Source organism: Rhipicephalus sanguineus, chromosome 3, assembly GCF_013339695.2.
Source record: "Rhipicephalus sanguineus isolate Rsan-2018 chromosome 3, BIME_Rsan_1.4, whole genome shotgun sequence".
Taxonomy (NCBI): Eukaryota; Metazoa; Arthropoda; class Arachnida; order Ixodida; family Ixodidae; genus Rhipicephalus; species Rhipicephalus sanguineus.
Genome location: NC_051178.1, coordinates 114,250,264 through 114,274,126, shown reverse-complemented (window position 1 = coordinate 114,274,126; position 23,863 = coordinate 114,250,264). Strand labels below are relative to the sequence as shown.

General features: G+C 48.2%; 1 protein-coding gene across 1 annotated transcript; it reads right to left on the bottom strand.

Annotated features, from left to right (window-relative positions):
* Positions 1–21,695: 21,695 nt before the first annotated feature.
* LOC119385774 (solute carrier family 22 member 7) lies at positions 21,696–23,498 on the bottom strand. Its single transcript, XM_037653161.1, has one exon. It carries the CDS (start codon positions 23,496–23,498, stop codon positions 21,696–21,698), a length of 1,803 nt encoding a protein of 600 aa, XP_037509089.1.
* Between the last annotated feature and the right edge of the window lie 365 nt (positions 23,499–23,863).

The following is a 23,863-nucleotide window of genomic DNA, read 5'->3' as shown; positions in this document are numbered from 1 at the left end:
GACGGCAACAGCAACATGGATGTTACCAACACCAGACGCTTTAAGCTGATATGTAGTGCTTATATTTTTCAATACTAGATAGCGCGAATCCGAACACGACAAAGAAGGAACACAGATTCACAGGACAGGCGTTACTCGCAACTGAGCTTCATTAAGGAAAGTTTCCTTAGATATATACACAGCCGAGTGGCACGCGCAGGCGCACTGCACGTACCTTACAGTCACAGTTACAGTTTTAATGCTTATACTTGTCCGTTATGACGGAGAACGCACGCACGTTCCACGAACCCGTGTGTATGTGTAGAAGGGGTTCTATACAGTTCTTGAACAAGGTCATCATCACCGTGATCAGTGAGCACCAGCAGCTCGACCGGATTTGTTAATCGGATCCGTTCGTGATCGCGGCTATGAGAAGGCTAGTGTAGTGAAGTGCGAGGTATAGTGCAGCTGGTGGAAATCCTGGACGCCTCTTAGGATGAAATGATCTATGATGCCTCCTGTCGTGGACGTGGCAGCAAGGTCTTTTGATGCCCTCTCCCCATCCAATCCGTCTTTCACGCAGTATAAGAACCAAGTGTTCTTGGGTCTTGATAAATCAATGTTGAAGTCACCGGTAATGATAAGAGTCCTGGTTCTCTCAGCAGATTTATTGTAGGAAGCATTGACGCCGGTTTTTGCGTAATCCATGTGGTCCGCAACGCGGACCACATGGACGAGTGGATGGTAGTTGAGCGCCTTCTAGGGGTGTCCTGTCTTCATTTTCCTCACTTTCCTTGCGTCCGCCGCGGTGATGTAGTCGACTGCTGACCCGAAGGTCGCGGGTTCGATCCCGGCCGCAGTGGTCGCATTTCGATAGAGGCGAAATGCTAGATGCCCGTGTTCTGTGCGATCTCGGTACATGTTAAAGAATACCCGATGGTCAAAATTCCCGGAGCCCTTCGTGATGGCGTCTCTCATATCATATCGTGGTTTTCGGACATAAAACTCCAACAGTTATTATTATTATCACTTTCCTTGCGTGTCAATGTGTGTGTTCGCGGTTACTGTGTTGGTTGAGACTCTGTATCACCTGTGGCACATACCCGCATAACATTAGTTCTGGTTTACGGGTATGTGCCACACGCGACTGAGAGAAAGGGTTTCATGACGTAGGCGCCAGGTATTTTGCGTTAGTCATGTCATGACCAGTGACTCGTGTTCGTCATACACTGATACCCTGCTATGCCAATTTTGGTATATTACAAGTTATGGAGACGACCAGGAGAGCGCCCAGACGTAGACGGCTAGATGATAGATAGATACGTAGATAGGTACGGCCAAAGTGCCTGAGGTTCGCTAAGAAATGCTTCGCATTTAATAGGGGAGTATTTACCACGAGGTACCGATTGTTTACCTTGTAGGAAACCTGAATCTATAGAACATGTGTTTGTAGACTGTTGGAGTGCGGTCTTCTTTTGGGATATTATGCAAAGAACCCTTAATAAAGAATTACCGCTCACGCCACACGGTATTCGTTATTTAGCTACAAGTCAATGCACTGTGCTCTATGACATGTTTTTTCTACTCGGTCTTTACAGTATTTGGAGAGACAAAGGCACGCTGGTGCTTGAAAGTCGGTTGCAAAAAGATCCTCTGCAGGCGTCGTGTTGTTCAAGGAATCTCGTTAACCTATGTAATAGAGCGTGGCAGAAGAGTAAAATAACAGGCAGTCATCACACAATGCTAATTTCGCAACGAGTGTGTGGTTTAATGCTTCCCACCCCCTGCAAAGCGCTCAGCCATAATTCTTCATCGTCATCGGCCACATGCAGCACCAACAAAGTGCACATAATGCCTTACAGACGTGTAGCGGGTACCTCGCTTATCCGCAGAAAGATGAATATTGGCGTAGTGGGTGCTGTCCTACTTCACAAAAATTATGATTGGGCAATCCCCCACAGTGCGTGTGAGCCAAAGTTGAAGGTGAACAAGAACAAGAACAAGATTTATGGCGTCGTCGATACCTCGCGGAAACCCATAACTTCAAGCACATAACTTCAAACTTCAGAACCTTGCCCCAACACGAAGCTGCGCTCAGAATTCGCTTTAGGCAGTATCGTAATTGCCGGTGATTTTTTATCGTCCTTCTAAGTATATATTTGTTGTATAATTGCTCTTTATTTCACACTCTATGTTAAGCCATGGGGAGCGCCTTTCCATTCTTGCAGACAGCTGCGTTCTAACCAGTCTTCACTAAGGTTTGTATGTTGTTTCTTTGTTCTTCAGGTTAAACCACGTGGACTCCACGCTACGATACGCTTATTCATGGCCCCGCTGGAATGCAACGGTAGCATTCCAGTGCGGCCGTGGCCCATCCTCATGCCCATCCCACCCTCCCACTCGGCCAAAACGCGTATTACTATGAGGGCTGCGCTGGAACGCAAGCGGCGCTGCAAGCGCGGTTGCTGTGCGTGACTTGCCCGCCTTGCAAGGAAGCTTGGTGAGGCGTCGTTGTATGTACATACATCCTCTCTCCATCCGAACGAGCGTACGACGACGCTCCTCAGCTTGTCCTCTTGCGAGGGAGCCTCTCTTTTGCCACTCTGGGCGAAGCGCAGCCCTTTCCCCTTCCTACCGAGCCGCACTCTCGCAACACCGCAAGATCACGTGACTTAGCGGGGAACCTGCGGGGGTACCAGCTGTGCACTATGCGTGAGGACCAGAGACATTCCACGGACAGGGCTAGCAACTAAACAGTTCTACTGTTTAGTTCCGCTGTTAAAGGGACACTAAAGAGCAAAACGATTTTTCACGCATTAGTAAAGTAGCCTTCCACGATACCAAAAACACCACGCTTGCTGCGAGAAGACGCTTAATAAGCGAGAAATCGCGCAAGAAGAAAATACAGGTGGCGACGCCAACTTGGAATTCCCGCACCATTTGCCATGACGTTACATATTTTTGACGGCGCCTGCTTGGGCCTACGTAGTTCCTAATCGGCTAAATGGATGTACATTGTCCTCTGAGCAGGCCAGAGACTTTACATAACGAGTTTGTGGAAATTTCGTCGAGCCAGTGGCGCCAAAATACGTTAAGTGCTCTTTGAAATCTTTTACGTCACAAATTACAAAGTTCTGCGCGAAATTTAAAAATGAAACTTTGAACTTGGTTTTCTCCTCTAATAATAAACCTATGGTCGTGAAATAAACTACACAAGAGTTCTCCGAGCACACTTTATCAATCTAAACCAATTCATTGTTTCTCTTTAGTGTCCCTTTAAAAAAGGCACAATCATTGGTGGTTGGCTCGTCGTGCTTTGCAAACTTGGTAGCGCCGAGGTAATGCTAGACCTGCTGCGACATCACTACATGGTCTATTGCAAGGAGAAAGTCGAGACGTATTGCTACTCGTACAACAGTCATTGTGCTTCACTTGGCGCTTGTAGAAAAGAACGGGGTGATTACGAAGGACTTCGCTGTCGCTACGCGCTTCGACGACTGCGATATTAGCGCGCCACCATTTTTCGCATTCTTGTCTCGCGCCCCAATCGGTTCGTGGTGATGGAATCCAGCAGACCTGCCGCAAAAACCGGTCAGGGACCGAACGTCGCGGAAAGGGCTGTTCCGGCGAATCTCGCTGCCGCCGAAATGTATTGCGCGCCGCTCTAGCCGCCGAATGTCTCAGTGTGAACGCGTCTGAAGGATCAATTAAGGAGAGCTTCGCAGTTAAAAGAAGCTTTAAAGCTTGACGTTGTTGTGAAGCGGAGATAGGACCCCGATAAGATTGAGTGCTTTTCCGAGATCTATAGTCGCTCGGAAAGCTGTGTTAGTGCTACTGAACAAAAAAGTTCATTCATCTCTGTTGGTTTAGAACAATTTATTATCACAGACGGTTAACATCAATAACACATCAAGTGAATAACTGGCCGAGCACTCTTTAAACAAACACGTCGTCTAGACGTTTAGCCGGCGAAGCTGAAACGTGCGGCCCCGGTGTTGCTCACTGGGTTAATCCCGACGGTTCATTAAACTGTTTGTGATTGTTACGGAGAGAACGACGTCACTGGCAGCACAACCAATGGCTCTCCTCTCTTCCTCTTTCCCTTTTATTATTTTCACACTCGCTGCGCATTCACAACTGCTACTCTTCATCTTTAGTGGATCAGATGTGAGTAGTGTGGCTTGCCCAACTTCTGTGGCGCATACGTGCTAGGAGTTTTTGCGCACGTAGGACGGACGAATTTTGGTTTCGCTTTGCGATAGTAGCAACACGTGATGTAACTAGGATGTGCGAATATTCGAGTTTCGAATTCGAATCGAATAGTTCCTGATCGAATAATTCAATTCGACTTTCGAATAGCTACACTCTTAATCAAATCCTGGCTAACGCATGCCCTGTAGGCGGGACTCTTCAAAACTCAGGAAAACTCCCGGCTATAGTAGGCCTTCGAAAAGGAATTAGCCGTGACAAGTGTATGTAAAAAACGTGCACCCTTCACCGCCGCCCTATAGACGGCCTGCAGTATTAGTGGCGCGTCGGTGCGGGCCGCGTAATTCGCAATGCCCACGAACTATAGGTGGCGCGCCGTGCTTTTCAAGATGGCGCCAGGAGGAGGGTCAACCCGTTTGTTAGCATAGGAACAGATAGGACGTGCGGACGTACGGACCGTGCCACTTTCACCGGATGAAGTCATGAGCTGCGCTGAAATGGATATGAGACTAAAATACTTTCCCAAACCATGGAAAGTGCTAAGTACTCGCCACCTAATTATTTGCTGCGAAGTGAAAGGTTATATTTCAGCTCCGTTACCGTGCATAACGATGCTTTGCGAAATCCTGTGCGTGCTACATAAACCTGTATGAACTAGAATTGACGTATGAGCTGAACGGCACTCCGAGGTAGTACGTACCGAGCCTGCCTGACGGATTTGCCGCAGTAGTAGGCCGCCAGCGAGTAGCGCCATCGCTGCTGCGCGTGATGATGGCTTGCAAACATAAAAGTGTTCTGTGATAATACCCCGTCGTCATTACTTGCGCAGTCGAAAACGCGGAGTTACGTCTTCAACGGAACACAAGCATTTAACATGCCATTCCGTAGCGCTTGTGTCACAGCCATGCTGAGACTCTAGCCGTGTGTACTTCACTCGCATGTTGCAGGTTCGATCAGCACGATCGAAACATGAATATCGAAAAGAATAAACACGTATGCTTTTCGCAACGTCGAAGAAGTTCGCCGAGAGGCGTGGATTGTGGCCGTGACTGCACGTTCCATCGCTCTAACCATTTCGCTTCGTTGGTCGAGCTCGAGCGTGTTGGCGGCATGCGGCGCTCCATAATATCCACAATAATTGTGATACATGCAATGCACAAGAGGAACTATGCTTTTATTTTGATCTCGCTCAAGAATATTATACATTAAATACAATCAAAGTGACTTACGAGCGTGAAAGAACATTAACGCACGAGGGGACGTGAAGTGCAACTCGCTCCTCGGGAGTTAGCAGCTGGTGGTTCATCGTCGCTGTCACTCTCGGTGCTTTCACAGTCTTCTACGTCCAGTGAAAAATCCTCGTCGTCAAGATGGTTTCTTTCAACATCACTGCTGAAAGCAATCTGAAGAATTTCCTCCGCCGAACGACTTCGACCACTCCGCGTCACCACGTTTACAATTAGACAGACGTCTGGGTCTAGTCTGGGCGCGGAGAACGTTTTGCTCGCAGACCGGTCAACAAGCAAATCGCTTGCAGTGTGCTGCCACCTATCAACAAACGTACAAAAACAAGCGGCGCAGCGGTGGTAGCCACCCTAGCGGTTGCTATGAAACCAATGAAACCATGAAACCCAACACACTGGCGAAGGACGGCGTGGATGGAAAGCGTTCGCTCCACGAAAGGCGTCGAGCAGACGCGTCCTCGAATGATTGAAACGTCGCTCGCACGATTCGTAACAGCGCTTTGCTGACAAAGGATAGAGGCCCTATTTTCATGTATCGCCAACTTGAGATCGCTCAGTTATACACGAGCACATCGCGAGCCCGCGCGACCTCCCTCCCGCGTGCAGTGTTATGGGACTCATGCATTACAAGAAACACTGACCAATTATATATGCAAGTAAAACAGGGTGAGCTTCAACTGAATATGCCAGACGATAACATTTAACTTACCTACGTGGCTACAGAAAGCCTCGCGAAGCTGATAGTATGTGTACACTGTGGGCTAAAGGCTAGCCTTGAAAGCGCGAGTTGCCACGTATTTTCACGAAAACTTCGCGTCTCGCAAGAACGAATCAGATTTCTCGTGTCACGGAGGGCCCGGTTTGTTCACTGATGCAGGGAACATGCAAAGTCGAAGTGTTCCTTTCTTGCCAACGCGTTAACACTGAGGCTAGCACAGCCGAACAAGGGAGCGACTGCATAGTGCCGCCATTTTGTCGTCTACTAACCCTCCTCGAGAGGATGCTCCTGAATTCCGCTCGGTGGCGCGACAGTCTATGGGCATTGCGAATTGAGAATCCCGGCTACAGCTCAGCGAATGCTCCCGCGTGTTATAACTTGTCGGCGCAAGGGTCGGTGTATACGCATGCGCCGACAGCGTCAGCCGCAAAGGCGAGCAATGCTGCGAGGAGGTATACGCATGGAGCTAACTGCGCACTCTCTCTTGCGTGCGTGAGAGAGAATAGGGGCCGCTACGCTCTCCGTTGCACTCCGCTTCTGCTGTTTTTGCGCAGAGAAAAGAAAGGAAGGAGCTAAAAACGAGAGTTCGAAGATATTGTGCGACGGGAAGGGGGTTGCATTCTTGGCGCGACATGGGTTAGTTCTAGCGCATTCCACGATTCCACGACAGCGACGGATGTTTGATAGGTTGGTGTGGTTTGTTGAGCGTGCCGCGTGAGCCGGTACTCGGCCGCCATGGAAAAGTTCTCTTATCTCAATATTAAGGGAGTGTTGCGAAGACATAGCGACATCCCCTTGGACGTGCAATGGCTGCACGCAAGCTGTTGACGCAGGATTACACGACGCTTTCGCGCCATTTCTGTCTAGCTGGTGCGCACACTGCGGACACAACCCGGCGCATCATACCTGCCTGGGTGAGTGCTGTTCTTTCTTCACATATATGTTCGTGCTGTTAGCGTTCACATTGTTGCATGCTTGCGCTTATGTATATGAATGACAGCATTGAACCGCCAGAATATTCTTTTTACGGCTTTTGAAATAACTACACGAGTATGCGTACGAGTAACTATACGAGTATACGAGTACTTATCTTTGTTGTAATCGTCATCCGTCTCCATAGTCGCGCACGTGTTGTCGTGCTGGTCGCATTTATTGTGAACTCTCATACAGTTCAGAGGCTTTCGTCGCTCTTGACAGGTGTCACTGAGAAAATCACTTCGTCTTGCTTGACAAGCTGTGTAATTTTAGCTCTCGCGTGGCTTCTTATCTTTCGGCTAGCAACTGCCCTCTGCATTTACGGTCAATGATACAATGCGGCAATCAAAGGAAGCATATTTTTGCTAGCAGCTGAATGATGTTAAGACATCCTTTCATGATAGGTCGTTATACTTCGCTGTGGTACCTGTGCAAACTGCAGATCTCGATGAAGGTAAAGTAGTGCGTCATATGTAATTTAGGCGTTAGCTAGTTGATGGCATTTTTGTTCTCTCATCTATCATTTCATGCAATGCAACAGCGATATATAACCGTGGTTGTATAAAAGTACTGTTGTTTTCGTTGGCAGCTTATTATTTATGTTGGATTGCTCATTGTTAATGTTATTACAGAGAAGTGAAGTGCGTACAGCAGTCGTAATAAGGGATATAATTCTCGTTCATCCTCGTGTTAGTATACACAGAATTTGAATACGTTTGCAGGTGACAAAACCTTCTGACACAAGAGGCAGGCGCAATTTTATCGAGCAACTGGCCAGGAGCTCACACCTTGCAGGGTCTCCAGCAGCAGCAGCAGCAGCAGCAGCACCGGCCGTGGTGTTGTTTACAATGCCGTAACTGAGCATACGATCTTTCTTTGTGTTTTTTATTCATTTTCTTTTTCTGTGTGTGTGTTTCACTCCCATCTAAATATCGCAGCCGAGCATTGACCCGCGGCAGCGCATTAATTTTTAATCAAGCATTGGCTCCTACCATTCAAATATTTGCCGTAACCGGCATTCCCCTGGTATTAAAGTAAATTCGTTTGCAGTATTGTGCAATGGTTTGCAACCAAGTTTCAAGCCAAGTTTACCTGCGACTTTATTTACTTAACAAATGAATCGTGAGTCTATTGTTATACCGCTTTCCTTGTACGTGATTCTCATCAAATTGCGGCTGTGCTGTGGTTTTGACTTGCAGCCGACATTCGAAACAGAGCTTCACTTTTAAGAAAAACTGGAAGTTTCATGGAGAAGTTCAACAAGGTCCAAGTCATACTCGGTCAGATGTGCAATGCCCGCATGTATTTCGCGGAGATCGATGGGTATATCTGAGGAAATCATGCTACGCTTTCTCTCATACCTGTAGTAAGATTATGGTTAAAACACTATTAGAAAGCTTCATTAGCAGCTTCTGAAAACACTTTCATATTTCTAACTTCTGCGACGCTGTCTACACAAAATTTGACAAGGTGTATAATAGATTGAAAACGTCCGTTTACTAGGTACACGTTTTTGTGTGATGGGCGAAAACACCAGGTGATCTAAGAACATAACGTCGCATGTGTCCTCTGCTTTTCTTTTTTTTCCGTCAGGATGACATGCCAGCAGCCCACCCATCACCTGACCGCTGAATTTCGAGGGAGTACGACAACAAGGCGTTCTACTGCGATCAAGTGCAAGAGAATGTGAAACCTTCGGTTGGCACACTTCTAGAGAAAGCCCTTATTTGGTGCTTGACGATGTACTATGTTAAGGACCTCACATAGCCAAATGGGTATGCTCAATACTTCGTCTTGTGCAGAGTATTATGAACCCGGTTGTTCCCCAGGTGTTTTGCCGGCGGGAAGCTGCTGAAGACACATTGAAAAGATGAAAGGTATTTGTTAAGCACGAAAATATACTTGTCCAAAAAAAAAAACATCGGATGACACGTTTATCGTTTCCTTCAGCGCTGAGCATTTCTTTTAGCGCTGTTTGAATTTTTTTACAATAAATAATTATTTTTACCCCTGAGCAGTACCTGTTTCTCGCATGCTTATAAACGCTAGACACAGCGGGTGCTCTTGAACTATGCAGCTGGTATCGTCCGTGAAGTCATTCTCAACCGAAATGATTCCGCTGAACGGTACATTTATGGGGAACGCCCCGCCACGGTGGTCTAGTGGTTATGGCGCTCGGCTGCTGACCCGAAGGTCGCGGGATCGAATCCCGGCCGCGGCGGCTGCATTTTCGATGGAGGCGAAAATGTTTGAGGCCCGTGTACTTAGATTTAGGTGCACGTTAAAGAACCCCAGGTGGTCGAAATTTCCGGAGCCCTCCACTACGGCGTCTCTCATAATCATATCGTGGTTTTGGGACGTTAAACCCCAGATATTAAACGATGCGAAATTTTATCGCATGTCTAAACACACTGCATGCTTATCGTTTACAAGCTCACTGTTAATGGTTAATCTAGGTACCCATCAAGGGGGAACTGAGCGCAAAAACGTTCCTATGTGATGTAATCGGTTCACGTTAAAAAAAATCCCAAGTGGTTAAAATGAGGTAGTATTAGCATACGGTAACCAGAGCTTCGTGTGCACAATTTCTTGTGTTTGCTGCCACTGCGCATCTGTCAAAGACTAAACACTGGTATACACACGTTGCTTTCCGAATACAGTATAGCGTACGTGCCCAGCCAACGCAACGTGTGCGTACACAATTCTAAAACTCTGTTAGCCAACAATCAACCACTACACGGCCTGCCACTTGACGTCAAGGGAGTCCGCATTAGGGATACCGCAACCTGACTGCTTTCTTCGTTCTTGTGCATGCCACAAACACACAAAAATAGTAATGAAGACGCTAGATAGGATCAATGGGGGATTAGTGCAGAGATCTTCGTCCTCAAGTGGACATAAGATAGGTTGGTAGTGATAAAAAACAAAATGCTTCCTTGGACAAATGCCCGAATCGTTTGCCGTGAAATGTACATGCTGTCGGCATGCTGTCGAAATCAAGTGCAGGCAGTAGAGCTTCCACGAGGTGTTCTAGATTTCGCAAAACCGTTCACCCTTTTCTCCTAAATCCGCGGTAAGCAATGCCTAAGTCTGGCAAACAATATTTGCATAATTAAATGACCATCCTCTGGAGCGTACATATGTGCCAGGGCGAAGCGCGCACGCCGGTGGGTGTATCTTGTAGAACATCGCTGCATTGGCTTAAAAAGTTCAGAAATCGTTAAACACTCCTTGTTCGACAAATGGCCAGTCTACGTTAACTTTCTTGCGATATGTCATAATTTAGCAGTTTAAGTTCCTCCTGACAACTGCCACACTGAGGCGCAACCGCTTTGCATGTGCGCAATAAAAAAAAAAATGAAAAATCCAGCTTGCACCAAAAGTTGCATCCTTCGTAGACCATACCTTGTCTTTTAGCATCTGCGCATAGCTCTGGAACACAAGAACCTATTACTCGATGGTGGCAAATTAATTTTCTATTAATGCAGCACTATACTACGTTCTGGATTTCTGCTGCACGCAACGCGTCTCAGTAATACACACATAAAAAATTAGGTGCGTGTATACGTAAAAAACTCCAGAAGGCTATCCCATGCACTCTAACACAACAAACGTATTGCCCAGTCGCGTGCGCATGCAAATGCAGCTGTGTGGATGTAGCTCGTAAATGTTTGCGTGTTCCGCCATATTAATCACGGCGAGATTTGTCAAAAATTTATCAAAAGGTGAAACTTGTACAAGGCACTGCATGCCCATGAAAGTGCCTTTCGCACCAAAACTATACTTAGTACATTGCATGGACTCGCGCTTCCAGAAAATGTTTCAGTAAACTTATGTAAAAAATATAGCAGCTTTGAGATGAGTGTGAAGTGATTTAAATAGCGCGGCGAGACCGCTCAGCGAGAATCCAGATGTTCTCAAAAATATGGCCACTGATAGAGTCCTAACAGAACGCCACAAATATTTCTGCGATAAGTGCTGCCGGATATAAGATCCAGTCTTTGTTAGCATCAAATTCCTGCCTGCGCACTGGGTGCCTGAGAACGGCGAACCGCGAGCCACGTCTCCAGCGTGCACAGCCGAATTCACGAGTCACATATGTCGCGCGAGTGGCGTCCAACATAAACGGCATTTCCTCCGGGGCGCAGTCCGCCGAGCGACTGCGAAGCTGCATGCAATCAGCGCCAGCTCCTCGCTTCCATGATCGACGGAAACGTCGCCCACATTTTTTATTGAAGCTAAAATAATGTCTACTGGGTAGTGTCATTCATTTGAGGGGTAGCGACGTGCACTATCCAACGTTTAGAGCCAAGATGAGTTCCTTTACAAGTGAAGTTCATCTGCAGTGCGTGCACGGCGTACCGCACCTGCTCGGGCGTGTTCGCATATTGTATATACGGCTGACAATACCACGATTATCAGCGCATGTTCATCTCAGTGTGTAATTATTACGGGGAGAGGGTCGAGCCAACGACGGTAACAGGTAAAGCATCCTGGCATATGAGCGTGAGCGGTTTGTTCTGAAGCACGGTCGACTACGGCTTCGAAATAAACTGAATAGGCTTAGTGACGATATCGGCTACCGGCCCGGTAACCGTCGGCGGTGAAGCGGCCAGCGACGTTACTGAGAACACGGCGATTCTCCGTCGGTAATCGGCTACGTCGCTGTGCGGTTGCCGCGGATGGATTCCGAGCACACGTTCCACGGCAAGCGAATCTTGACGTTGAAAACTCGTTCAATCCACGAAAGGCAACAGGCTGACGGCTAACATCAATAGAACTCGGGTATTATGCGCACCGAGATTCTTTAAATGTCACTGAGGCGCCAGTGCCGAATATATGCGGAACAGTTTTATCTTTTATACCAAGCACGCAAATTCGCTTCAAGCATGCTCCCAGAAATAACTTGAGTGACCCCATATATATTTTCACGAATGTCATTTAAAAAAATGTCTCCTTACGTATCAGTGAACGCTACATTTTAATACGACTTCCACTGCACGAATACGCCAGAGCACGTAGCGACGCATTGGTGCATATAAACCCCCGTTCTTTTACCGCAGTGGCCGCAGCGTGCAGTGGTGTAGTGGTTAGCGTACGCGCTTGGCGATCGAGTGTTCGCGAGTTCGAATCCCCGTGTGTTCATTGTGAATTCTTTGTGGTTTACTTCTGAATGTATTATGTGTGTATGGATTATGTATGTCATAAAACATGTGTCTAAGCCTCCAAATCCCCGAATGGAGCTTAAAAGGTGACCTAAAATTTTTTTTTTTTCGCCGCTTCGTACACCGCCTATAGCTAGGACGCGCCGCAGCTGGGACGCAGCGTAGGTAGGACTCTCCGTAGCCAGGACAGCTGATCACGTGGAACGAGGAGATATCTATAGCCGGCCTTAAACTAGCCGGGATTCGAGACGAAAAATCTCCGGCCTATATTGAGTCCCGCCTATGAGATGAGCCGCTAAGAAAGCTACTACGCCGAGGGACGGCTACGGGTGGCACCGCCTACAGGTTGTGCCGGCTAAACAGACAGTCTATAGGCGTTAGATTTTTCGTCTCGTTTCCGGGCTATAGACTGCCACTTTAAGCAGGAAATGATTAAGAGTGTAGTACTCGAAGTTTCGAATAATTCTACAGGACGAATATCTAAACCGCGACAAAGGCCAATGGTGCAACTTGATTAAGGTAGGGTGGCTAAAACTAACGCTAACGTCGCCGTTCGTTAAACTTTCACTGGCATCCTGGTTCAAAAGCGAGCGCATGTTGATCTTAAAGGAGATTATGTCATTTCCGCACGTAGAAAAACACGTAAGAAAACTGTCAAGTCCTTCACAACTTCGCTCCCGAAACGAAGGCACGGACTTCTAGCGTAGCTCGGTCGCATATGCCGCAAGCGCCGTAAAACGACCTGACTTTGGCCTGCGAAATCCTCGATGATTGGATTTGCACGCAAAAATTTGTTCACGCTGGGCAGTCGCCACTGCCGCATTGCACTACTAGTTCAGAGGCTCTCATCGTTCCGGCGCGCAGTTAAAACACTGCTGTGAACGGGCGCCCGAAGACTTTTGGGCCCGGAGCACCCATGGCGATGAAGCACAACATCACCGTTGTCAGATGAGCCTTATTGCTCGACCATGGGGAAAGAAAATAGCTACCGTACCCCCATAGGCGTGTGCAGGGTGCTACACATTGTGCAGGGTGCTACAACTGGCGCTACACATTTCGTGTAAATATACTATTCGATATTCGATTCGATATTCGATATTTTTGGCCACTATTCGGCACTATTCGATTCGAATTCGATTCGAGATTAAATTTCACTATTCGCATACCCCTAGATGTGTCCCAAGAAACTTCCCGTCACTTAATTTATAACTGTCTAACACCAAAGCGGCAAGCGTGTCTTTAAGTTGTGTCAGAGTAAGAAAAGACTTTCCGCTTTCAGATAAGAAGAAGGCGCATGAAGTTGAGGACCCCGCGGAGCGGCCGACAGGCTTGGCCTGACGGTCCCGACGTGAGAGTCGCACGCTGCGCGCTAACGCGCGCCTTACAGGGCATTAATAAAGCTTTTCAACCAACCAACGAACCAACTCTTTAATGTTGTATATAGCTCAGAAGAATATTTATTTGAAATATTCGGCCAGACCTCCATGGGCTCGACACAGGAAGAAAAGTGTTGAAAATCTGCGGGCTACTCGCCAAGGCTTTTGTTCCCCGCCAGTGCTGCTATACGTCGGCGCACGAAAGCGGAAGCCGCCCAGTGCCTGGGTTTGTACACAGAACATTGAGGTAGTAAATGCTTGTCACAGCATTCACTGCCTATGCATTAACTGCAGGTAGTAACTGCCAAGTTAGTAACTACGCTACCACGACACTTAACATTCACAGTCACTGCCTATACAGGGAAGAGATGAAAAATTTTTGAACATGGGATGTCGCTGGAGCCAAGATGATAAGACAGAGAAAAGCTTAGCCTTCAAAAGTGTAACTCGATAGCGTAGTCGGGCCCCCTTCGCATCGAGTTCTCCTTCGCTTGCCACGCTTCGCATCTCGGCGGACACTTCAACCGCGTCGCGAGGAAAGGAAATCCGGTACGCCTAACTTTGACCGCTGTAAACTATCCTAGAATACCTACGGCAGCTACAGCTGCCAAGTGCCCACTGCGCCATATTTCATCATTTTGAGAATTAGGGAAGTACCCACTAGGTGTCTGCAAGGCAATACGCGCCGCTGCGCACTTCGTTAACGCGATTACTGCTGATGGTAATCAGGTATGCTTGAGCGTTTTGTAATGGTCGACCTTTAAAGTACCCACTCGTTGCGCAATCCACATGGTGTGAGGCCTCGTGCGATTCTACGTTTCTGCTACGCAATATAAAATGTTTTAACGAGGCTCCTTCGAATTAACTTGCGCCTGTATCGGCTTTTTTTTTTTCGGAGCTGTTTCAAGCACTGGCATGACTCTGTAGTAAAGCACCTGATTGCCACGTAGAAGGCCTGCTTTCGGTTCCATCTCGAACTCATGTTCTTTATTATTTATTTATTTGCATCTACCTCTATTTTTCTATCATAAAAAACGGTGATTTTTCGCTCACAACTAAAGCCGCCGACGCCGACACCGACGCCGGAATTTTGCAAAAACGAGTTCTTTTACACTATCGCGTCAATACAAAGTTAGCGACCTTACTACCACGACAGTCACTAGCTTGTTAGTGCGGTTACTAACATTAGTGAGCTGCAGGTAACTAACACACCTACTTGGTTTATGTATATGCCGTTGAAATTTTCATATCAGGCGGAATCTGTTACAAACCTATATGCTCAAGGTGGAAAAGCTATGTGGCACGGCATTATCTTGTTGCACAAAGTAGCGATCCCCAATTACTTAATGTGATTAGCTCGGTAAATACACACCACATTGACATCCTCACGTAACAATGTATACATAGGGGCATGGACGAACCGTAAACAAGAAAACACACATAAACAATAACAAGGCTTCTACGGGATCGACGCTCCAACAGCAACTTCAAGGCTATTTATGGATCACACTTGGGGATAGTGCGCGTTGTACCGGTGAACAGCCATGGACTTAGGTATACAATCGATGCTTTAGACATAAATTTTTATACCTTACTGCTTGCATGTACATGTCCCATGACGTAGCATGAAGCTGTTATTTCTACATAATCAAGGAAACTGCAGCTTGTCTAAATTTTGCGTAAGATAGTCCTATGGAATAACATGCTACGGCCAGTAGAGGTAGTAACGTTTACTAGAACGCCACGTACGTAAGAAATAACCTCTACTAACCCTGACACGCTGAGCACTAATGACAATGTCTACCGCCCCCCATATATTTCTATAGTAGTAAAACTTTAGCGGCACGCAGTAAAGTTGACATTGGGGTAGTCATTTCTTGAGCATCGCGATCGCAATGAAAGCATCGCAATCCCGCCGGGTCCTGTGCCATTGAGGTTGTTTATAGGATTCCCCTCCCCTGCGTAAAAGCGTAAATAGGCCAGCTTGGTAAGTGCATTAACGAACGACTTCGCCCGCACAAAAAATACCTTAAAGGGAGCGCCGACGTCACATCTTTCAACTCATTGCAGGTCATGTGGGTGTAACCCCTTTTTTTTTTCAATACCGCAGACAGTACGTTGAAGGACATAGATAAAAGGGCTCGTGAACTCGTGCAAGCGTTTTTTATCAAAATCATGGGTGATAATTGCATATCGGAACCTCCTGTTTGTTTGCTAGATTGTGAGGTATGCACGCTTAGCAATTTCTTTCACGTGACCTAAAATTCCTGCGCACGCATGGTGTTAGTTTTTTGTGCGTTCGTTATTATTTCAATAAACTTTCGTTGTTAGACAAAGCTTGCACTGTGTCATTCTGGTCCTGTGTCTCCGTCATGTTCGCGCTGATTTTCCAAGTATGCATCGTTACAAACTCACCCACCTCTCTACCTTACTCAGTGCTTGAATTACTGACTTTTCACTCGCCCCCCTCTTTTTTTTCTTTAAAGGTCGCAGGGCGTGCACAGGTGAACGCAGCGAATTTGGTGACAGCGTGCTTCAGGGTCACGGGGGATGCGACGTCTTTGGCAATTAACTGCTTGCATTGCACTAATACAACCACCGATCACCCCGCACCGCTTCCGTTGAGGCCAACCGCACCACGGGAAAATTGAGCGGAACTCCCTTGGCATTGCGTTAAGCTCCAGCGGAAGCGTGCTTCCATTTGTGAAGACAACGGGAGATAAATGAAGCCTCACCCCTCAGGAGCTCTCCAGATTAAAGATCGCGGAAGACAGCGTATAGTTCGAAGGCTTTTCACTGGCCGCTAGTAAGCTGTTTGAGAAGTCGTGAGGAGAAAAACAAAAGAAAGAAAAAAAGAAGGAAGGAAAGAAAGAGCGAGCGAGATGACAGATGAAGAGTCCGCTGTCTGAAAGCGGTTGTCGGTTGGAAGCCTGAACTGCCTGAACTCCGCTTTCGAAAGACAAAAGACAGAATATACATTGAAAATTTTGCTTTGGTGCCTCATTATTCGTCGTAAAAAAGTCGGGGCGTGCCCATGCAGGACGCGTAAGCAAAAACGCCCCAAGACACTGTCGCTAAGTGATGTGAGAGAGAGTATAAATCAACTTATAAAAAAAAGAATAAAAGACGAAAGCCGTATAAATTGCAACATTACAAACGGTCTTGTTTCGTTGCATGGGAATCATAGAGAGCTTTTTATACCACGTTAAAAACAACGGAACACAAGTGGCCCGGATTCTCCAACATGAGCGTGACCATCGCTTTCCGCGCGGCCACGCTCACGTTGCAGAATCCGGGCGGCCGCGCGCACCAGTGGTCTAATTCGCGCATCGAATGCCTGAAGAGGCTTGCCTGGGTGAGCGCGATGCTGGCTGCGACCGCTGTGACGATGAGCAACCTCACTTGGAACACGCCGTCGCCGAACGGAACGCACACTCGGGCGCCATCCGAGCTTTGGCGACGGTGCAACTCGGACTCCTTCGACCGCAACTCTGATTCCTTCGCGCGCGCGCACTTATCCTTGACGTATACCACGTTATACCACATTAAAACACCAACCTAACGACCATTCTCAATAGACAGAAGTGAGCAACAGTTTGAGCAGCGTGATATACAATACTGATAACGAAATATGGAACGGCCATTTTGGAGAACACGATGAAAAAGAACGGACATTCAGCTATTTCGCATTTGACGAGCCAAGCCAGCAAAAAAAAAAAAAAAAAAATAGTGAGAATACTTAAAGTGATGGGAAATAAGCTCGAGTATGTGAACGCTTAATCAATGTCTTTTTATTTTGTCCCAGAGCGCTACACGGTGTCAATCAATTTGTACGCTAATTAAGAGATGGAAACGCAACAAACTAAACAAAAGCCTCGAATCTCGCATAGAAAAAAATCACACGAGAAGTGCAAGAGTGTGCAGACAAGTGGGTCACCGAAAATTTGCTGGATATCTGTGAGCACGCAGGTAACAACTTTCTTTTATGCGAGCAATGAGTGTCTGCATATTATACGTCACATTTTATGCAGCAACGTCCAAAAAAAAAAAATGAGCGAAGTTCTTTGAAGTATAAAAAGACAAAGAGAGAGAGAGAGAGAGAGAGCAACTTTATCAAAAATAAGCAAACCCCAGACATGGTCCTAAAAAAATCACAGCATATCTACGGAGTGAATGATGATGAGTGGGCGAAGCTGCGGAGGTTCATCGGTAAACCGTGAATCTTCCGTGAATTCTGCCCAGTACATCATCACCGACGTGAGATCGGGCGCGTTTATACTAAAGGTTCGATGAGAGTTATGACGACTTGCAGCCCACTTTAATTTTACATGTACGCTGTGAATTTTCATTGTTTAATCACGCACAGGAGAAATCACACACACGCACTACCTTGGAGGTCAAAATCCAGTGCCTATATATACGGGGTGGTCAGTGAACGGTTGTGCAGCGCGAGTGGTCGGTTTTTTCAATCAAGACGCTGCCGCGACGCTGCCTCGCGACGCTGCCTGCGTCGGCGCCGCTGCGCCGCGAGGCAAGATAGGGGGGGGGGGGGGGGGGACCGTAGGAGAGGAAAAAGAGGAGGAAGCGTAGGAGAGGAGAGGGCGATACATATCACGTACTGTCGCAGAGCATTGTCTTTAGGGAGCCTTCATGTGTGCACGCCCCCTCCGTTTTTAAGACTGGTTACACACTACTACGGCACGAACGGGTGCCGCTATAAGGAGCTTCGCCCCTAAAAAGTTTACAGTGTACAAAGTGACGAGTGTCAAGTAATCGCCGCATATTCGAATAGTGTTACGTCTAGTCGACACTTCGTGAATATAGCAAAGGCACTCCGTGCGTCTCAACGCGCTGACTTGCACGACGAAAATTCCAGAGGAAGCGGCCCGAGTCCTGCGCAATAGCCAAGTCCGGCGGGAAGTAGAAGTGCAAACCCGAATCTGGTGGTTTCCGGCTCACGTGGGAGAAGTACCAGAGACACATCGCAACCTTAAAAACGAGGCAGAACGCGCGCGAGCTCGCGAACCGCGCCGGCGACCATTGTTCATGGGACAGCATGAGGCCGCTGTCTTGCGCAGCCCCAGCCTCGGCGGTAACCAACCCTGGGCCGTCCAGGAGGCCCGCGAGGCAGCGGAGAGGCAAGACTTCGACGCCCCTGCGCGGGAGATCTAAGGCCCGGATGGTGAAAGCTCTAAGGACTTGCAAAAATGTTGCTACTAACCAACCAACAGTCATCGCCTTGGAAAACGCGTGAAGCGACAGAACGCGTGAACTTGTACGTGGGCAAGGCGCTCGATTACTCCTGCTGGGACATCGGCCTGTGGCGTAACGGTTTAATGAATCGGGCTTCGGTACTATAGTAGATGACAACCTGTAGCAGTAAATGTAAGCTCCTTTCACAGCAGTTGCTATCCGACCTATAGGGAGAACTTGCAGTGATGCCCCATTCAATTGCATTTGCTCCTTTCGATGGCGTCAAGGTGTGGATTAGCTAAAATTCACATTTGATACATTATACAGGGTGTTTTATTTTAGACAATACAATTTTTTTATAAGAATGCTATGACAGTAAGGCTCCTGTCGTTTTCACACACGAGCTCCACGTCGAGGGGGAAATACTTTGCCGCAGCTGAAATAACACTATTCTGACTATTTAACAAAAACTCGTTAATCATATTTTTAATTATTGACTTGAGGGCAGGTGTTTATATCAGGAAGGTGTAGTAGTGCCAATTTATGGCATACGCATTTTCTAGAAATCACGAAAGTTACACGTAATTAGAGATATTCGTCGTCGAAATTCAAGACCGATACCAAAACTGATCGCACCCGGCGCGCAAAAGACGCGACTACTCGGTTACGTCAGACCGAAACTACATATGAGAGGGAAGTGATGAAATTTAAATGAAGGCGCGTCCCGGTCGTATCTTTTTAGATGCTAAGCAGCTTTTGCACTGGACTCTTCTGCACTCTTCTTTTGCACTCTTCTTGCAGACAGGCGAAATACATTTTCGCGGGTGTTTATAGAAAGAAACAAATAAGCACTACACATCGCACGCAAACAATAAGCTGCTTACTTGTGTGTTTCAGAATACTTGCCGATTTTCCTGAAGAGATTCTGCTTTGGCACGCCTTGATTTTAAATTCGTCGCTTCCTTGTCGCGGGTAGTTCCGGTCCGACGTATCCAAATGTTCGCGTTTTTTTTTTTTTGTTTTTTGCGCGCCGGGCACGATCAGTTTCAGTATCGGCCTTGCAGTTCAATGACGAATATCTCTGATTACGAGTAACTTTCACGATTTCTAAAAATATAGGTGTGCCTTAATTTGGCACGCACTGCAATTTTCTAATGAAAACAGCTTCCTTCAAGTCGATAATTAAAAAGGTAATTAACCAGATTTTGTTAATTAGTCACGTCAATGTTATTTTAGCTGCGGAAAAGTATTTCCACATCGGCATAGAGTTCGTGTGCGAAATCGAAAGGAGCCTGACGGTCATGGAATTTTTATTAAAAATTTGTATTGTCTAAAAAAACACACCCTGTAGACTTCCATCATTCTCGATGCCATTATGACACTTATTACCTAGATTTAAATGACATGATCATGAAAAATTTGAATATTTTAAGAAAGTCCATGACAAAACCAGTTAACGAAGTTATGAGGAAAACGGTGATTAACACGTCAATCTTTCCATAGACGTAATATTATCTATTACGCTTCCTTTCGCTCACAAGCTGGGAGCTCACATCAAAGCACAAAGTACCAAATAACATCACGTAACGTGAAACATAAAACTCTTCTAGTATCTATACATTTGCAATCTCAGCAATATTAATTGACCTAGTCTGTTTTCAACTAACACCAATACATGTGAGGGACTGAAGCTGGCTCCACCAACAAGCTGATTGAGCTGAGCGTTCACGGTTGGTGCGCATCACTTATAGTCCTTCGTTAATGTCCAATGAACTCCGCAGGTTTAGATATATTGTAAACCACCACGCGAGAGCCGCGCATGTGCCGTCGAGCGTGACAGTAGAGCGGCGGAGGACCATTTGGAATGAGCGCGCCTAAAGTGAACTCTACAGTTCGCATAAATGCTACCGCCAGAATATAGCACGCGAAATCGGTCATTGTTTCATCCGAGAAGGCACATGCACCGACTTCGGTTCTCACACACCGCAATCAGGGAAAAGCGAGACCCTTTACAACTAGCAGTAGCAGTCATATGCGTGCGTGGGGTTCTCCCTTAGAGGGGGCCCAAGTGGCACCTCCTGCCCCTCCCCCCCCCCCCCCCCCCCCCTGGTCGAGACCGAAAGAAAACGAGCCCGGCAATGGATGCAAAAATGAAAATGAAGCGATGACGTACTTCTCACTTCTCACAAGGGCCTGCCATTGGTCCCCGACTTACGGGACTAAAGGTAGGAAGTAAACAGTTATCTGAATGCAACATCGGGGCTTTTTTGGTCACCACATGCGTAGCCATAAAGGCCGACTGAGTGAGTGCATGGGGCAAAATCGACGCCACCCCCCCCCCCCCCCCCCCCGTTAGATGATTAGCGGCGCCCCTACCCCTCATGCGCCGGACAGCGAAGCTGTAAGGATGATGACGATCGTCATCATATCGTCATCATTACTAGCATCGTCATCAGAATTTTTTATTTCTTTATCCACGCCCCTTCTGCTCACGTGACCAGCGAGACGCCTACTACTACTGCTGCTACTGCTATACCACGACGAAGGTACAGGGTAGACTTCGCTGTAAAGTGCATGAAGGACGACGGCACAGGGTAGACTTGGCCGTAATATGCATGAAGGAGGAAGGGCGCGAAAACGGCGTTTTTCTGCATTTGCTGCGAACTCCGCCTTGCTGGCGGGAATTTTAGGTCGGAAGGCACTCAGTTGCGTCTCGTAATAAACGCCACTGCATAGTACACGTGCAGATAAGCAGATATTTTACTGATATATACGTATACGCGTATACACGCCCAAAACATACGTTCCGAGCATGTATTCGCCGTCTTCAAACTATCTACCTGCCGTCGTTTAGCATGCCAGCACGAATCGAGAACTGCTCAGGCATTGGATCCGGCAGCGTTCGGCGTTCGCATACAGCACCTCCGCTTATTTGTTTGGTGCTGGTGATGCTCGACCTTCTCCACAGCGCCGCCAAAGAACGCCGGCGAGAAAGATCGTGCCGATCATCCTGCGGCAGGTACGCGACGGCCACAGCGGCAAGCGCAGCAAGGACGGACTGGACTGCGAGGGTCGCGTCCTGCCGTCGTCCCAAGAGGCGCGTGAACGCCATGTAGCCCGCGTTGTCGCCCACGATGGCGCAGGCGTAGCCAAGGAGGGTAGCCTCGCACCGCAGAATCGCCGGGTACAAGCTGATGGTGAGAAAAAATAAGAACGCGACGGGAAGGGTCAGCGAGAGACGCATCGAAACGGGCAAGACGGTTTGCCACGGCGACGATTCGTCTGTGGGCACGGCGAAGGCGACGGCAGACGAAGCGGCGAACACCAGGGCGGAGATCGAAATGGCTCGCTTGACTCCCTGGTCGTACTCCAGGACCGGCCAGACGACGACGAACATGGGACCCAAGCCGATGAGCGTGGCGCTACGCACGTAGGTGTCGCTGGTGGCGCCGCGTTCTTCCACGTGATGGCTGTAGGCCCAGCTAATGACGAGCCAGACGAAGACTAGTATGAACGAGCGGCCTCTGAGCCATCCCGAACGGAAGAGCCCCATGGTGTTATCGGACGGCAGGTCGACCTGTTCTCGTCTGTAGCTCTCCACTTCGCTGCGGAACTGCCTGCGACACTCGATCTGAGACACGATGTTGACGCTGCCCGCTCTGCAGACTACCTTCTCGGCTTCTTCGAGATTGTGTGTGGCCAAGAGCCAGGTGGGCGACTCTTCAACCACGCAGAAGGTGGCTAGGAGCAGCAGGGCAAGCGTGGTGACCACAAGCTGCGACAGGGACCAGTCGAGCTTGAACATGTCCACGAAGAACAGCAGTAGCGGCCCGAAGACGCTCGGGAGCACCAGCGCGACGAAGCAGTATAGCAGTCTACGGGACGCTGTCGTGAATTCGTACAGGAGTACATACAGCACGGCCATGCTCTTCGACAACACCGAGACCGCAGCTTGCGTCACGACGAACGTCTGAAAGTCGCTCGCTATGCTGCACCCCACGAGCGTGAGCAGGAGGCCCGTGTTGGACACGAAGGCGACGGTCTTGCGCCCAGCTCGGTCCGCCGCCATGCCCACCAGCGGCAGCAAGAGAACGTTCGTGGAGAAGACGACCACGTGCGCGACGTCGCTCAGCCAGCTCCGCTGACAAACGAGGTTCCACTCGCTGACGACGGTGTTGCCGTGGTCGCTCAGGTTGAACTCCCAAGCGGCGCAGGGCACTGCTCGAGCCAACGCGCCCCCGTCGGGTGGTTCTCGTACCGTGCATCGGCTGAAGTTCCCGTCGATGTCCCGTGGAATGGCCATCGCTTTCCATGTGGCCACGCTCATGTTGGAGAATCCGGGCGGCCGCGCGCACCAGTGGTCTAATTCGCGCATCGAATGCCTGAAGAGGCTTGCCTGGGTGAGCGCGATGCTGGCTGCGACCGCTGTGACGATGAGCAGCCTCACTTGGAACGCGCCGTCGCCGAACGGAACGCACACTCGGGCGCCGTCCGAGCTTTGGCGACGGTGCAACTCGGACTCCTTCGACCGCAGGTCTGCTTCCTTCGCGCGCTGGGACTTGGCGCTGCTGTCGCTTGTGTTCCATAGGTGATTGCAGAGACTTTTGAACGGCTGAGGCCAGGAATCTCTTGATTGCATAGCGGCCTGATGCTTCTTACTCCTCGAGCCGCTTCTTCATTCTCGATATTGCGCGCGAGCGCCGCAGCTTGCACCCGTGCGACAGCGAACTGTATGCGCATCGTTGTCGTCGTTGATTTCGTGGAGCAAATGAAAATTTATGTGCATTCCTTCATACATCTCAGTCCACTAAAATATTGTACAGAAAAGAAAACAAATGAAGGAGGCTCCTACGGAAACAATGTTTTCAACTTGAAAAAAAAATGCCAGGCCTGCGCGGAAAGCGCAGCACAGTCACAGCGAAAGCTGGAATAGCGCCATTGCGGCATTTCTAGAGCCCGTTATAAACTATATTGTGGCTACTAATACAAGTACACTAGCAAAGT